The sequence below is a fragment of the Phaenicophaeus curvirostris genome, chromosome 3, assembly GCF_032191515.1.
Source record: "Phaenicophaeus curvirostris isolate KB17595 chromosome 3, BPBGC_Pcur_1.0, whole genome shotgun sequence".
In the NCBI taxonomy this organism is placed as follows: domain Eukaryota; kingdom Metazoa; phylum Chordata; class Aves; order Cuculiformes; family Cuculidae; genus Phaenicophaeus; species Phaenicophaeus curvirostris.
Genome location: NC_091394.1, coordinates 67477615 through 67495785, shown reverse-complemented (window position 1 = coordinate 67495785; position 18171 = coordinate 67477615). Strand labels below are relative to the sequence as shown.

At 37.7% G+C, this 18171-nt stretch overlaps 1 protein-coding gene across 2 annotated transcripts in view; it reads right to left on the bottom strand.

Annotated features, from left to right (window-relative positions):
- Positions 1-18171, bottom strand: part of ZFHX4 (zinc finger homeobox 4) — a 150714-nt gene that overhangs the window by 105059 nt on the left and 27484 nt on the right. For both annotated transcript variants that reach the window (XM_069854253.1, XM_069854254.1), the window contains exon 3: positions 18097-18171. This exon is cut by the window's right edge. In XM_069854253.1, the coding sequence (XP_069710354.1) occupies positions 18097-18171 (75 nt within the window). The remainder of the gene's footprint in view (positions 1-18096) is intronic.

The window sequence follows — 18171 nt, the reverse complement described above, 5'->3', positions numbered from 1 at the left end:
CTAAACAAGTCAGTTGAAGTTCTATCAGGTCTATTTCATAGCATCAGGGATTACTGCTAGCAGTCTAATCCTACTGAGCCTAAGGGAGGTACGTTGTATTGTATTTGAAATCCTGGCCAGGAAAGAACGGAAGGTTAAATGGGTGCCTTGCTCTGTAATCAAATATCACAGGCACTACTTATCTATTCAATGAACAACTAACGCTGAAAATCAATTAGGAAACAAATAGCTTCTTCTTTTGATTTTTTTTTTTACCTAACAAAAAGAGAGAGTGAGGAGCAAAAGGTTTTATAACATATGTTTAACAAAACTGTATCAGACTATACACTATAAAATAATTCTGCACATCATAGACAAATGGCAAACATTAACTGGAAGGCACAAAACACCCCATAGCAACTGCTAGCACTTCAGTGTTATTTCTTTTTGTGCTAGGGCTATTTTCAAGGCTAGTATATATTCAAACACCAGCAACTGAGCATCTTTTCAGTGTATACAGCAGCACACAGAAACTACGCATGCAAAAAAATTAACCAACTGCAGATTATTGGACTGTGCTCAAATGAAATCACAAATACATATCTAGCTGTTTGTAACTGAACATCTTAAATTATGTATCAGTTGTGAAGAGCATTTCTTCAGCTGTGCATCATCTTTTGTTCACTTGGTTAAAATCCCAGGAGTGCTGAAAAAGGCTGAAGCTCCTGCTGGTCTTTGTTCCCAGCAGGGAGAACTCCCTTTTGGTGGTCTTGAGGTTAACACCCTACCCGTCCCCGCTCCCCATACCTGTCATTTTGAATAGACTTCACAGTCTGTGCACACAGACAAACAGACTGACCTGGCCAGCTAGCTTGACCCCTGGGCAGGAAGAAGATCACATCTGGTTATTAATACTGGAACAATAAAAAAAATGTAATCTTCAAGGCATTCGGAGAAGCAGGCTGGCAATTATACAGTATGCTCTGCAAGTCAGTTGGGAAGCATGTTAGCTTGATATTATATCTGAGAATGCTACAACATTCATTTTGCTCTGATGAGGGATTTCAAATACAGTTTTCCTCTGTATCTCCGAAAGCCAGTAACAGAAGTTAGCCCAAAGTACTTAAGTCTTCAGCTTATCTGTTCTTACACTTTCCAAGTTTTAGTTTGTTTTTACAGTAGAGGCAGGTACCTGATAAATGGAACAAAACCTCTCAATGTTACCACTGTCCCAACTATGCCCCCCTTACATTCCCTGAATATTTTACCACTATCTCAACTTTTTAGTTTGCTCGCTCTAGACATCTGCATATTAGACGGTTTAAACATACTTAGTTTATATAATTGGCTAAAATATACAAAACCACATTTGTACATTATTGCATGTACACATGCATGTGTACATAGCTTTGTATAGAATAGATTTAACAGTGTCATCTATGAAACCTTACTGCCACTAGAGTCAATGGAAAATTTGCCTTCTGCTTGCATTGGGACAAATCTTAAACTTTTCTAAAGAGCAAAACAGAATCTCATTGATGTATGTTCTAAGAATATCAACCCCCATGCCTGACACTAGTATAGCAAGGAAATTATTTCTATTTGCTCTACTGGTTATGCCTAAACCAGAATGAAATATTATGATCTGAAACTCTTATATGCTGTATTTTGCTGGCATCCCAGCTTTATTGATGACACATGGAAGATTTTGGGTTGCAGTGTGAACCCAGTACAGGTCCAGCATCCTTCACAAAGAATGATCTGTAGAGGTAGAGGAGCATGGTCTTCAGAGAATATTCAGGTCAGTCCTACAGGATGGTGTCAGTATAATGTCTGTGCTTGAAACCAGACCTAAAACTGTCTCCAAGAGTAGTTATTATTAATGTTTCCAGCCCATACAGCTGAAATCAGCTATCACTAGTTTGATTTTGCCGCAAAGCACCATCACGTCTTTTTCCTTTTTAACAGAAAAATTTCCATTCAAATTACATTGGGCCAACACCCAGGATGGGCCTTCTACTGATGATGTGTTAATCTTGTGATCTGTGAGTCTGAAAAAGGAGTTTTATAGCACTAGGGATGAGAAGCTTCCAGCTTTCCAACAAAACGCTAGCACTTGTTTTTAGCTCTGATAGGCCTTGAGATGTCAGACCTTCAAACTGAAACACTATTATGTATGGAAAAGCTATTATAGGAAAATGTAAGACATTTCTAAAATACATTAGTCACAAAGTCACAGTGGTGTTTTTTCCCCTTCGAGTTAGTGGGGCTTGGCCTGGTGTGTGTAGCCATATGAAAAAAGAGTATTGATACAGTTAAATAGAGCTCTACAAATTTCTCACATATTTTTCCTGATGTAAAATATGCAGTAGATTCAAAGTGCAAGATAGTTTCCTGTGGGATAGTCAGCATACCTTTTTTCTATCTTTATTACTTAACACAACACGGCCAACTCAAGCTTGAGACAATAAAACCTTTATCCCACTCATCCCAAATAATTAGAAATGCATATTTGATAATGTACACAAACACTCACACATGTATATACAAGAGAAAGTGGGAAAGATTATTGGCAGAAAAGAGAAAAAATATAAAGGAGCTTGGGACTTGGCAAGAGTGAAATCGGTCTAAATAGTGCAGAAATGACACCCTTCCAGATGCAGATGCCACTGTGAAAATAGACACGTGGAGATGTTGGCAGAGCAGGATGAAGAATGTAGTGAGGTGGTAAATACAAGCTGTACATGTGCGCTACTGAGGTTGTAGAGAGTAAACCACAAGGCAAGGATGACAGTATGCACAATCCTGAGGGAGCTGGTGTTTTGGAATGAAATTCCAAGCTTTAGGCAAGAGAGAAAATGTTTCTGACAGGTTGGGGCCTTCTACGGTGGAAGCTTTCTGGTTTTAAAAAGTAGCTGCTGGAAAAATGCTCTCAAATGTAGAATAATTTAGAAGGAGAAACAGGCTATGGATGAGGTGGCCTAACATGTATGCTCACAGGGTTCGTCATGGCTATCAATACCCAGAAACTTGTGATCTATAAAATACATTTAGGAGATGGATTTCATTTTAACAAAATACACTCTGAATGAAACAGGGGAGCTGTTTCAGTGAGAGAAAAAACACATTCAAATCCTCTCCTCTTTCTCACAACCACTTTATGAAGTGGTCTCTCTGCCTCTTCCTTTGTGACTAGCCTTTTCTCTAGAGCACCAGAAACAAATGGAAAAGCCCTAGAAATAAACTTCGGGAGAAAACCAGAAAGAATAACCATCAATTTCAGCAAGAAATTACCCAAATAACAGAACTTTTTGAACTGGATAATTTCTCACAGTAGTGACAAACCACAGTAGTCAAACCACAGGAGAGCCACGTCCCAGTCAATTGACAGAGTTAAGAAACATTGTCATTTTGGAAAACTCCTGGTCCAACTCCATTCTCGGAGCAACACTACTGAGAGCACCAATATTGCAAATGGATTTGGCCCACATTCTTCCTGTCTCTTTTCTCTCATCACCATTTTAATAAGAAACAAACAATTTTTTTAAAGCATCAAACAAATTCTGCGGAGAACAAAAGAGACACAACCAGCAAAATCCTTGTCTCGTTCCTGTGTCTTTGCAAATACTCAGACTTTTGTTTAATAACATAACCAAGGTCATACTAAAGAAAACACCTTACCTACTCTGCTCATGCCATTGACAGCTGAATATCTTATCTTCATGGCAAATTGAGGAAATAATCCTTACCAAAAACTAAATGCTAAATGAAAAGTTGGCAGTGGGGGTGTGACTGAGAGCCTGGTATATGTTTTCTCAGCTAAAGGAACAACTGGTGCTTGGAAACAACTACAGTAGTTCATCAAGCCCAGAACACACTGACACAGCCCAGCCAGGATCTCTGCAAGGTGAGCACATGAAAAATTAAACATACCTGAGCAAGGGATCAAATTATAGGATTGCAGCCAGACCCTACAGTTTGTAACAGCAGCTGCCGACCTTCTGTCCTAGATAAAAAGGTTCCCACAGTCACAAGCATCCCCCCTGAGCCAGCTCTGCCTAGGAGCTGCCCACAGCTCCCTGTACTGGGAGAATTTCACTTTTATCACAGACACACTGATGTGTGCTCTAGCTACTGCCCTTCCTGGTCTTCTCCCAACACGTCCCCTGTGTGGCATGCAGTAGGAAGGCCAGTGCACAGACAGCTGGCTCTCTGCCAGCTGGGGACTCCCTGACGTGAGCAAAGCAACCCTGCCCTCCCCCACGGCAGGGAACTTGCATCAAATCTCCAATTTCTTTTGCTCCATTAATGGCAGAAAGGGAGCTGAGCCAAGGCTAGGGAAGGTCGTCCTGTGACTATCTGTTTGTCATACATTTCCTTATTTCAAGTTTTCTCCGATGACTCATACCCCCTTTCAAAAAGAAGTAAACTATTCTAAGATGCAAACTGCTGGAGACAGTGAGAAACATTTAGAAGTATTTCATTTTAAGAGGCATAGGAAATAAAAAAGGCAGGAAAAAAGTGACAGCTGTGTACTTTAACTTTCCAGAAAGAAGGACGAAGGAGAATCTAAAGTATTTTAAACCTAATTTTGTGAAAAGTTATTGTGCGATACAGCCAAGATAAATGCATATCAACATGCCTCTTTTGCTTTAACTAATTAGCAGTATTAAAGGTTTCAGTAGTGACATTTCAGCAGTAGTTGTTCCTCTGATGCAATTTTTCTGTACTTCAAACTAGCCAATGCATTCAGCCAAGAGGGCTGTGCAAGGACAGATGCTGGCAGTCAGGAGAGTGGCGTCAGTCACTGCCTGAGTGTGTGACCTTGGACCCCAGGATACTAAACACACACAATCAACAGGAGCCGCTAGCACTTAGCATTTCTGAAAATCAGACCCCTAATCGCTCCACTTTTAGCACTTCCTTCACCACTGGCAGGTAGCATAGCTAATTTAAATTCAGGTGGTGACTGCTCTATACTGGTGTTTGTGTATTTTCACACAGGGAATTGGGAACTTCCTGGATTACTCTGAAATAAGTATTTCATTTCAAATTTTGTGCTGACGTGGTGGGGACGGCACCTGGCATTATATTTTCATATTACTTAACAGTATATACAGGGTAACTTAGGTGCTATGTATTTCTTTCTCATCCTATGTATTTCTTTCTTTTCTAAACCCTTATGTGAAAGGTTTTAATGTCAAGCAGCACGAAGGCCAGAACAATCCAAAAGTCAACACATCTCCCACAGTATGAGTTCAACCATAACAGACATCCCATCTGTATTTCATCGTGTACCTTAATAACAATCAATAATGCATTAAAGTTAGAAAGCAGTATAAAAAGAGCACACTACAAAGAGTCCATTTGAGTTATGCCTCATCCTTGTAGTCCACATGCAGAAACAACATTATCTGGTTTGCACCAGCAAATGAGTAGATATTTGCAGATAGCTAGCTAATCAGCTATTTCTGGTTTTCAGGCTTAAAGAAGAGTTAACTGCCTTTGGGTATTTGCACCCAAAATGACTATGTATAGCAGTGAATGTGGGAAAGCAACAAGAGGAAACTGTCTGAAGAGACTGGCAATGTGACACGGGGGTAAACTGGGTGCTTCTTTCTCTCATTCTCTTAATATTAGGGGGAAATGAATTCTTTTATGGGGTAATTCAGAGCTGGAGTTTTTCTCTCTCAGCTAACTAAGCAGGAAGTGGCCTAACCACTTAATGTAGGCACCTAACACAGAAGCAAAAAAGTCATGGACTAGAAACGGGCAGAGAAAGAAAACAAGGTAGAGGAACTAATAGGCCATTTAACAGAACAAAAGTAACCTCTAGGTCTTCTAACATCAAACCAGGACTGATCTTGCAGACGGCATAAAAGAATTCAGCCTGTAAAGACCAACCAAAGAACCATCAAGAATGCCAGAGAGGTTTAAAGCTAGCTGAGCAGGCAAGTGAAATTCAGTATTGACAAATGAATCCAAGAAAGTGTATACTGAAAGGAATAATTTGAACAAATCAAACAAGTTACTGGTATTTTAAGTTAAATGAAACCACTCTAGGACACTTGGATATCAGTATGAAGGGGAGCATGGGAGAAGACATACAGTGAAGAGCATCATATTTCCAGCACAGAGTGCAATAGAATTTTTTAAAGCATTTATATTTTTTGCATGCATCAGGCATAGGACAGTAAAATCATATAGCTCCACTGAGAAGAGTATGTTCCGTTCTGAAACATCTCTGTATCTCAAGAAAAATTTAGCAGGGGTAGAAGGAGTCAACAATCAGTGATGGGTTTAGCAGAAATGTGGAAAAACTTCCTCTAAAAGCAACACTGAATAGACTGAAATTCTTTGGTGCATGAATAGTATAAACAAAAGAAGGACATGAGAGAAAGATCCTAAAATAAAGATTACTGTGAAGATATAAAGATTATATAGAAAGATAATAAAACAAGAACACATGATATTTCTTGTTCTAGTAACAGATGAATAAACAGACAGAACTTAATAACATAAATTAATGACAGACATTTTTAAAAGCTGAAAAACTGTATTTATATGCAGGTTAAATTAACCTGTGGAATTCCTTCCCACTCCATTTATTGAGCCAAGACTTCAATTTATGAACTGATTTGATATTTGTTCTCATGTAGCAATACTCAAAGATCACTTTTTTTGTTAATTCATTGTTAAGTACAGAGAAGAAGGATTTTCCTGCATGAGCAATGTTACTCCATATTTGCTCATGAAAGATTTTTTTGCTCTGCTCTGAGAAGCAATTGTTTTCAGCTAGACTGGAGCAAAGAGATTAGATAAGGTGGACTAATGGTATAATGACAATAATGGACAATGATTGCATACTTCGCCCATCAACGTGTGTTTTCTTCCAAAACATCATTCTCTTATAGTATAGACAGCCACTGCAAGAGATGCGCTTGACTAACTTTATTTGCAATGAAGCATGTTTCATTGGGACAGTTTGGAAAGATATCACATGATTAAGTTATTCCTTAACAGATCCAAAGAAGAAAGAAATATGCTTTACACTCAGACAAAATCCTAACAATTTAAGCCTTATAAGTGTTTATAAGAAATTATAATCAACTGTGAGAAGGAAATTAGAACTGAAATGGAAATCCAACCTTTACTGCAGCAGATGCTAACATACAGACCTTCATACAGTATTACAGCAGGTGACAGTAGCAGTCTGGGATATGTATGGACACACATAGTTTTAAATTCTGTTTGTGCCCTTGGGAAATGTACACTTTTATAAGCACACACACCTGCCTTTTTGCTTCCCTTCACTGCACCCCCTGTGCAAGAAAACCAGTCTACAACAACTGCGACTTCCTCCCTAGTACTAGTGTTGTATAATATCTGTCTCTTTAAGTTCTTATGAGCATGCATAAATTTCAGACTTCATCTCTAACTCATTCCTCCCATTAACAGACACTCTATTAAGCTCACGTACAGATAAATACAGAGACAGAGAGACAGTTAGATATTCTTCACATATATGAAGGAATCCAGTGATATGCTTAATCACATTTCTATAAAGTCCATTTAGACTGCCAAACATATTGGGGGTCAACCTCTCATTCGCCTCTGCTCAGTTAGAGACACATTTTCTTTTTCCCCAAGGTCATGCACTGTTTCCTAGTCCAGATAGTATTGAGTTTACCTTCTGAAGATCTTAGGATTAACTACTAGAAGTAAACGATGGGCATTTGTTTAGTTCCTGTTGTGAAGATGTGAGGCACAAACCCTCTATATCTGCAGCACACAAAAGCTGAGGGAATTGAGATATAGGCTTAAAGTCTGTAACACAAGATTTTACAGTTCTCCTTTTATTGATTACCAACTCAATTCTCTTATAAAAATATTACATACATACAACTTCAAAACCAGTATAATTCTTGTCCTTTCTATACTCCAAAATGCTTTAGGTAAACCTTGTCATCTGTTTGATACTTCTGAGGTAGCTGAGGTGACAGAATATGAGCTGTTCAATGAAGAGCTCAAGAAAGAAAAGAAACTAACTAGAAATATTTTTGGATCTGGGGCCTACATGCAATATGGTAAGTCACAGATGATTCCACAAACCTATTTCTGTTTTAAAAGAAACATGAAAAAAAAATCAAAGAGACTACAAAGGTCTATCTGAGTAAGAATTTGCTTTTTCTTAGAAATATGCATCAGACATCCTAATGACTAGTTCCAAAGATTTTCACTCCTTGAGTTCTATAAGCTGCAGAAATCATGACGGTTCTTGTGAAGCCTGATGTGCTACAAGAAATACCACTAGATATAGGAACAGGGAGATGGAGCACATTGGCAGCACATCCAATTCATCATTGCCTATCAGGCTATCTTAGCAAGTCAAAAACTAGCAAAGGATATCCACAACTTGGGTATAGTGCCTGTTTCTGGGATGTATCTGCAACAGTGTTGGTTCCAGCAGTCAATACAGCAGTGCTTTTAAATCTGCCAGTGACTCTTGGTTACACTTTAGGTAAAATTTACCTTAAACTATTTTTTGAGGCCTGTGATCTTTGTCATCTGAGAGCTGACTTCAAAAGATCCCACTCTCATACATCCCAGCAGGGTCCTGACTTCCTCCTAGGTCAAAGATTTTGAGTCACAGAAGTTCCTGGACAAATAAGGACTTAAGGTTTTCAGAAACCCTTGCATTTTGGCCTCGTTTTTTCCACCAGCTTCATTCCTCCTAATTTCCAGTCGTTCATTAGCTGCGTACGTATCTGCAAATGCCAAAGGGTGTTTCCAAAATAGTAACATCTAGATACTAAAAGCTGCCTCATTTCAGTTATAAATCTAGCTCTTTTCCATTCTCTCATAACTAGCAGACACAAAGAGCAAGATTACCAAGATCTTCCTTAGACTTGGTTTCATTTTTCTAGCTATAAAAACGTTAAGCTTCTGGTCTTTCACAACGTGTTTATTCAATTAGAAAACTTCAGTATTTTTGTGTCAATCTATTTCCCAGAGAGGAAGTTTTTGTCTATGTTACAGAGAAAATAGGAATATTAGGAAAAGGTTCTTCACTGAGGAGGTGGTCAGTCACTGGAACAAGCTTCCCACAGAAGCGGTCACAGCACCAAGCTTATCAGAGTTCAAGGAGTGCTCTTAGTCATATGGTTTAGTTTTAGGTAGTCCTTCAGGGAGCAGGGAGTGTGACTGAACAATCCTTGTGGGTCCCTTTTGACTCTAGATATTCCAATTCTACTAGTCTATGAATACGTGCCCTTCCTTCTCTGTTGCCATTAGGACCCAGAGTTTAGAATTTAGCATAAGGATAACATCAGTCATTACTGGTATGATACTTGAGCCAGTTGCTACTTTTCAGGATTTCCCGAGAAAAACATCTTCTTAATAAAGCAGTTTGGAGAAAACTGACCTCCCACACACCCCCAGCCACGGACAGGCTTAGGCACAATCACAAGTTTAGGATATTAATGGAAAAATTCTATACATGTCAAACAAGTTTAGAATCAAAATAATAGACCATTGGAATTGCCTGCTAAAGTTCTGGTAAGAAGAGTTTCCTCTGTGAACCTTTGTTTTAAACTGAGTCATCACAATATGATTGATTTTTAACTTTCTCTGAATAAGGGTAACCTATTTTTCTAGAAAACATTTGAGTGCAAACTATCCCCAGAGAGCAGATTCTGTGCTGCCTTTATGGGTAGAGATGGGTCTGCAGTTCTTCCCTCCAGGAGCAGTGCAGGGAAGCAGCATATGTTCTTCTTCTTTGGGAGAGTTTACAAAGGAGAACAGAGATTACAAATAAATACTCTTCTTTGGGCAGACTCCTGAATACTGCACACAATACAGCAATAAACCAGTAGTTATGTATTTTAGACATGTGAATCATGTTAACAGCATGGCTGGATTAACACTACAGGATAACAGTTTTAAATGGAAAAAATGCCTCTTTTTTCCAGGCAACACATGTGGTCCAATATCCAGTCTTGGAATAAGATTAATATATTACCATTCATGGCTCCCATTAGCAATATGTAGTTTCCTACTCATGCATATAAGCAAGGAGTATTCTTCACACTCTTCGTATATGACAAAACCATTTTTTCCTGTTTTGTCACTGCTACTGCACTAGTATGCCCCAGGCATGGGAATCTGCGCACTTCATCATTCAAGAACTACCTTTGCTCAATTTTTGTTTCCTTCAATGCCCTCCACCTTTAAAAGCTAAAGATTATCTTAATACCTTCCCTCCCACAGGGAGAGTAGCAGGTAGTTTCCCCTGAGGCTATGTTGCACAGTATTCTATCTGCCTGCTGCAGAACTGCAGGGCTGGCACCTTCTGCTGCAGACCATGGGGGTCATTTCCATGACATCCTCCTTCATGGCTGTCCACAAAAAAAAGGTCTTGTGGTTCTTAGCAAAGCTTCACTTTCTTTATATATCAGCACAAGAATTTGTGGTTAACATTTTACACTATCTGCCTGTACTAAGTACACCACCCTAACAGACAAGCCACTACAATCAAAAAATATTACAAGCTATGACTTGTAATTTTGTTTTATCAACATAAAGCCGCTACCAACATTTAATGTAATTACTACCTATTTCCTGTTGCACTGTATCACATCTTGCCCACAAACATACATATGGAAGTTTGTCCAATAAAATAAGTCTTCTGTATTGTGCCCAATTCTGCTAAAACCAAAAGAATTGGTATTACTCAACATTTCACATCAGCCTCTTCAATATCTTTCTATATAAAATCTGACTGGATCTTTAATTTGTCTCTCTAGCAAGATAAACGAGAGATACGTAGAGAGACAATACAGTCAAAAGAGCTGTGTATCTGCACATAGGTCCCAAAGGTTTTATTCCCACAGTATACCATCCTCCCTTAGGTTCCCAGTTTGTCTGGATGGACTGACAAATGCATAGACCAGGAGGAAGTTTCTTCCAGATCACTTGTCAAAAGCAATAGCAAAGCTGCAGTACAAATATGCATGTCAAATATAACTTCCTTGTCATTTCTGTCTTTAATTTTTTGTGCTCATTCTTAAATACATGGAAGAGATCGTGGAGAAAAATCCCACCTGGGAGAGTCTGGTAAACTGTAATTACAAATTTTAGAGAAGACACCTGTTGTGTTGCATAGCATCATCTAAAACCTCCTAAGGGTATCAAGAAAATCTATGTTACAATGCTAGGAGGGAGTGGCTGCTAAATCCATGGCTGTAATCTATTTATGCACATATACACATGTACTCACATTGACATAATACTCATACATACACTATACACCTCATATCTACTTTGAATTTCAGTGAGAAATAATGACATATTTCTCTTAATGTCATAGTGAAAGAACTCCAGGCACAAGAAACAGCTATTATACAGCCATTTTGTGTGTTGAGTTTACTGAATAAATGAGGATGATCCTCTTTCTGCTGCTTTTACTCTCCTCCTTGCTCACTCTTCATGTTCTGCAAGACGAGTCATGAGCTCGTGGTCAACTGAGCAGGCTGTGCATTGCAAGTCATACCCACAGTCTGGTACAGACCCTTTTCAAAGAGTAGCCTTTTATAACCCCACCTAAGGACAGCACACAGACTGGTATCTTGGACACCATTCAATGGAAAAACATCAGGATTCCCCAAAGCATAATCTAGGAGTATCTTTCTGCTTTCGCCATATACCATAAACTGAATACAATGCATGCTATTTTTTACAAGGATCGTTATGTAGGACTATCTGAAAGCCAGAGAGCATCTGAATATCAAATTAAATACACATGAAATATAACGTGAAAATTATTCCTCTGCTATTTTATTTTAAATTTAAAATTAAAAATAAGAGATTTGAAATCCCTATGTTGCTAGCCAACAACTTATTTGGGGTTTTTTTGAAAAAAATGTACTTGCCGATAGAGTCTAAGTGCATACAGTAAGCATATATGTTATGTGTAGCTATGTATAGCTGACTATACAATGTGTCCTTTGAACATTCATTTCTCTTTATACTTGTAAGCACAATGGCATAATTTTAACTACAGTAACTAAAATTGGCAGTGGAAGTTAATTTTCATAAAACATTTAAAACCTTAAATGAACATAAAACTGAAAGTGCTATAAAACTGAAATATCCTCTGTCGTGAGGTTTACGTTTAGCAACAAATTAGAATAACTTTTGTTTATCACTGAAAATAGCTTTCTTCATATAAACAAACAAGAATAAGATTAAGCAAACATGTGTCGGCTCCTCAGATGTGCAGACATATTCCAATTTCCTTGCCACAATGATTTTTATGCAAATCAATGCTGAACAATCTCCTGACCTCTTTTACCATCATAGTGGGACAATGACAGTTAAATAATTGGACTGGCACATATCTAGGATATTTGATTTTAAATTAAAAAGTTAGTGCCGGACAATTGAAATGGAAAGAATGTGAGTTTCTGTGAAATCTGGACTAATGAAGTATCAACATTTTATGCCAAACAGATTAAGGAAAACAAAGTGATTGGGGCTGTTAGTACATTTGTCCCCAAATGCATATACTCCACACACCCCCACCTCAATTGTTCATTCCTAACAACGATGCTTTCATGCAGAACAAGGATAATGAGAAAAACCCAAGCAGTGTTCCTCTGGGAATTGTTACACTAAAAGTTACCTAAGAACTAAATCCCACTTGTGCCTTCTGCACGTGATAAAGATGAGCAAAGCATTCAATATCCCTCTGATTTAAAATCCAAATATGCAAACAGCATTATTGAATCCAGACAGACTATTCTGCTTCGTTGATGATAGATGCAGAAAAAAGCTAGTTGAATTAAGCTTTTGACTTTGAACCAGCAGAGAAGTGGACACTTTGCTTTAAAAAAGTGGTGCAGAACCCCAGCTGAAGAGCAGGTGCTGCATGGTATTTGCATTTCCTGTAGAAGATGCTAGCTAGCAGGACCAACCAGCTGACCGTGAAAATTCTTGGCCCTAAGTGACCCAAGAACAAACTATAAATCCATCCTATAAAATATAGTAAAAGCCTTGTTTGTTCTTCCACCCTTTCAATATGTGATGTTATATATTTGTGATCATCTTATTTCGACTGGGCTCTTTAGAAAGCTGTTTATGATCATTTGTGGACAAAACAAAGGCTTATTGTAAACTTTTTTTTTACCAAGTTGGAAGGTCAATGTGAAACAAAGGGCACCACTTGCATGACTGCTACATGCAAACCATGCTTATGTGTGTAATATTACCATGCATTTCATCAAAAAGATAGAGTCCTAGTTAATTACAAAGCTAACATATAAAAGTATTGCATTAGCAGCCCAAGAAATTCCTGTTGAATTGCATACATCTGAAAACAGAAAGGCATGCTTGTGTTGAAACTTAATTATCTTGGCAAAATCTGTGAGGACCAGATTCTCAGAAGACATAAACACAAAGCTCTGCTTTAAACTCCTGAAGATCTAATTCTTTGTTTTTTCAGATAACCTCTAACAGATAAAACTTACCACTTGGATTGACTAATTTGCCTTATTATTTACAGTATCTACAGCTAAGTAACACAATTACTACTCATTTTGTGAGCAGGAAAAACAATACTGCTGATCTACAAACACAAGGTCTGAAAGAGACAATCAGCATGCCCTGCCAGGTTAAATATGTTAATACTGTTGCATTCCACCCTAGGCAAAGAAGACAAGACTTTTTCAAGGACAGTCCTGACTGAAATTTTTTTACGGGTTCAAAGTAAAACATTATGGTAAAAAATGAATACAGCTTTGTTTGTTTCTTCAGTCATCATTAGCAAGAGATGTAGAAGTATTCTGGTTTTAAGCGCATATGGAAAGATCATCAACACTTTCTGCTTCTGGGTCCTTTGCCAAAATACCATATCCCACATGCCTTTTACCTTAAAACATAAAAGAAAAGGTGTTGTTCTGGTCAAATAAAGAAATAATTTTTACTAGCATACGTCTAATGTTAAAGCTGCCTAAATCCTGCCAAAGACATTAAAACACCATCTGCAAAACAGATTTTCATTAAATTGATCAGTTTAAAGTTAAGCAGCTAGGCAGATGATGCTTTTGAGCTAACCTTTAACCTTTAACCTTCTTAAAATGAAATCAGGTCACTCCTTTTGGGTAATATCTTTGCTGTTTGAGAACACTAGAGGTAAAGTGATCTACCCAAATTGAACTGACAATCATAGCATTAATAGTGTTCTGGATCGATATTGTGTCAATAGAGGGGAAAAAAAGGTAGTTTTCACACAGCTGAGTATTACGCTGCTAACTACTGCCTGTCACTTTCCCTGAGCTCATAAATAGTTGCACATATGACATAATCTACAGTAAATATCCAATATAAAATTAATGTCTTTTAGAGTTATTATCAGGTATTGAATAATATTTTTGGTAGACAGATTTTAAATATTTACTTGTGATTAGATATTGATTCTGTTATTCAGTTACTTGGTTAACTAAGACTTCTTTTCATCCACGCTAGTTTACTTTGCAAAAAGGCCACCCCGTATTTATTTATTTATCAAAAATATTTGGAAACTATTTTACAAGCAGAGGACACGATACATGCGCTTTCCTGAATCAAGAGCTATTTGACTAAGCTACAAAATGGCTTCCTTAAGAGCAGTTCCAGCTATATGTACTTTATATCCACAGGGATAGATAACTGTCCTGACTCAGCTTCCCAAGTCTGCAGAGGCTGAATACTGTCTCCTGCAGCATGGAAATGCACTCTGTTGCTATAGAGGCTTTCCCTGTTTACTTGTGAAGTCACTTGATACTTCTTGATGGATGCTGTGAAGGACTTAAAACTCTTGTGTGGTTTAATTTTCTAGTATCAAGCTCCACAATTCCAAAAGAAGTCTTTGGGAAATTCATTTAGCACAAGCTGAGTTCACTCAGGGTAAAGCTGTCTTTGTTTCAATTTCTAGCAACCACATTACCAACACCATTTGAATACTGCACTTCTGTAAGGAGCAATCAGGCCATTTCTTTTTTAAATAACTTAGAAAACAGCTAAAGGTTTCACTTTGCCACATTTAGAATATAACTCTAAAAGTGACATTTCAGTACTGCCTAAAATTATACACCTTCAGAAGAGAAGCTCTGATGTTCATGGTCGCTTTAAAAGCTACAGTTATGAAAAGACATCCTTTTATTCCATCAACAGTTAGGCACACGAAGAAAAATCAAGCCGTTACAGCAACATTTATAAAAAGAAAATTCACAAAACAATAACATTTAAATAAATACAGATGACTAAAGAAAAAACTTTGAGGTACCTGACAAAGCAAAGGAACAAAGTCACAGATACTTTTTCTGTGCTTTCAGATGGTTTTAGTGTTAAAGTTTCTATTGCCAAATCATATTCACAGCACCTTAATTTTAAAAGAGTTAGAGAAGCTGCTTGAATATAAACACAATTCATGAATATTCGATATCACTCCCAAGGCATGTATCTATTATTCATACAAATTAATGTTCTTTTTTTCCTTAGGTGCTCTAAAAGTTTATCTGGTGTATCAAGAGAAAAGAAGTTTACAACTCTCTTGGTGTCAACAACTTCACCAAGACCTGACAAAACTATCAAGTCTGCTAGCAGATAACTTCACAAACTTTCAAAATCTCATTTATTTCCACCTTGAGGCCTGAATGTACACCCACAATTAAAAGCAAAGTTTTCTGCGTGACATACAGAGGCATTGCATTCTGTTATAAAGTACATACATCTGGCACTTTTCAGCTATTGAGGACATACTGTAGTACTGCCAACCCCAAATCTTAAAAAACAATAATACCAATACTCCAACTGATATTTTACATAAGTCATTCGCCTCCTTCAATATAGCCTTAAATGAGATGATATAAAAACTCTGTGTGTGTGTGTTTGTGTGTGTGTACATGCTATCTGCTTTCTAGGAGCTGTTAAGCCTAGTGGGGTTCAAGTTCCCAAGCCTCTGTAAGAAATCACGAGGGACAGAAACTTGTCCCTCAAGAAGCTGATTGTCATTAGCAAACCTAGGGACAGGTCTTAAAAAATACATGTAACAGGAGACTTGCAGCCCTGTGGCTACCAGCAGTACACTTTCAGTTGTCCTTCTGTAGGACATGAAGCTTAAAGGGTGTCTAAGATTTTATGCATTCCTTCTCCACTGAGATGTCTTTTACCCTAACCAATTCAGAGACTTAAAGTGTTAGAGATGTTCATTACACTAAAGCAAATGTTTAGTAGGACATCTGCAAATCCAGACATATTTGACTAAGATTTATCTAGGGATTGAGTTGAGTGAGTGAAGAGAGAGTGCTGTTTTGAGTTGTTTGTACCTTGCAACTCCATAGCTATACCCGTGGACTTGTTTAAAAAAATAAGTCATTGGCATCTTATTCCTAACAGTCTCTGAAGCTTTGACAGTCAAGTCATCTGAGAAAATCCTTCTGCATTCCCGTCTCCAATTCTATTATTCCTACCTGTGACGTGGTTTGGAGCAGCACCTCTCTGAATGGTGGCATTATAAAACAGATCATTGAAATAATCCAAGTCAACACACCAAAAAAGAGATGGGAACCAATGATGTTCAGCCCTGATCACTTTAAAAACCTGACTCAGAGTGTTGCTCCATGATCAGAATAACTGCATGGAACAAGGAACCCCTTCATGGATAACAGGGAGCAGGAACTTCTGAAGGAAGCTTCACTGCTGAAGCAGGGCAAACTGTAACTCTATGCTCTCAACTCTTTCAGCACTTTTCAAAACAGGACTTCGGATCTTTAAAAAAAACAACAAACACAAAAAAAATGCTACATCTCTCTATAGTTAAGAAAAAATGCAATGATTAAATTAGCAGAGCAGCCAGCACTGTGGGACAATATAATAGACCCACTCTTCCCTTACTGCCATTTTCATCCATAGCAGATCCACCATGGTTACAACTACCAGGTGATATCCATGTTACTGCCTGTGCACCCTGTGTTAAATAAGAACAACCATTTGAGCATGGTTAACACTAGCAAAATGTTATTTCTTGCTTGAACTAGAGGTCTGCTGTATTTCTTCTGTGTGTACACATTTTCAACGTGATTAGAAAACCAGCATAGTTGCTGTAATCAGCAGATGACTCCTGATAGTTTAGTTATCACAGATTTCTAGTATGAATCAATAGATAACACTTGCAAAATGGATTTTCTAATCATATTTAGAGCTTGTTACAGTGACTAATGGTTCGCAATATTTCCTGAATTTTTATATTCCCTAGACAAAAGAAGTTTTTAATAAGTTACAAAGTTATTCGTCTTGGGAATGCATGTGTTATATTTTGTCCATGAACCAAGACAATCAACCAATCCAGTAAACACACTGCAGAAAATAAGTTACCCCATAATTAGGGTTTGGAAAAAGTCATGACAAGCGGTGTAATAAATGGTATTCATCACTCCCACATATCCATTATATCCACATAGTTTTTTCCAGTAAAGATAAAAATATAGTTACCGTTCTACTAACATATTTATCTATACCACACCCTTTCATGTTTGTAAAAAAACATTACTGCCTTGGAAAAGACGGGCAGACAAAAGGATGACAGTGCTTACTTCTGAATATCCTTAGTAATACTGTGGCATTATTGCATGTGCTTACTGAAAATACTGATATAAAATAACTTGGCTGTGATATATTATGGTTGCAAACAGATACATATGACAGAAACGTCTCTCTTTCCCTATGCACAGTATTGAAAATTCATCATTTTCCATAAGCTCAAGCTTGTGATCAAAATGTAATGGACAAAGTCTGAAAAGATTATGGGAGATATAAAACTTCTCTAAACATTCATTAAGGGAGAACTCTTTTTAAAAGAATCCTTACGTTCCCTGAGTTCACATTAAGTGCATCCTAAACAGCCCCTCAAGTGAATCAACACAACTTCCCTCTGACTAGTCTGCATAGATTTTGTTTGATTCTATACATGTTCAATAAACATTTATTCTGCTGTTTAATCAAAGCCTTGTTTGATTAGCACTGAAACAGTTAATTTCCTAGTCTACTTGGTGCTGACTGAAATTGCTGTCACTTGCTTACCTTGTACAGTTTCAGGGCTGCCTCGTGCCTGTGATTGGTAGTATGTAAGCGCAATTTATCCACGCTGTTGGTGTA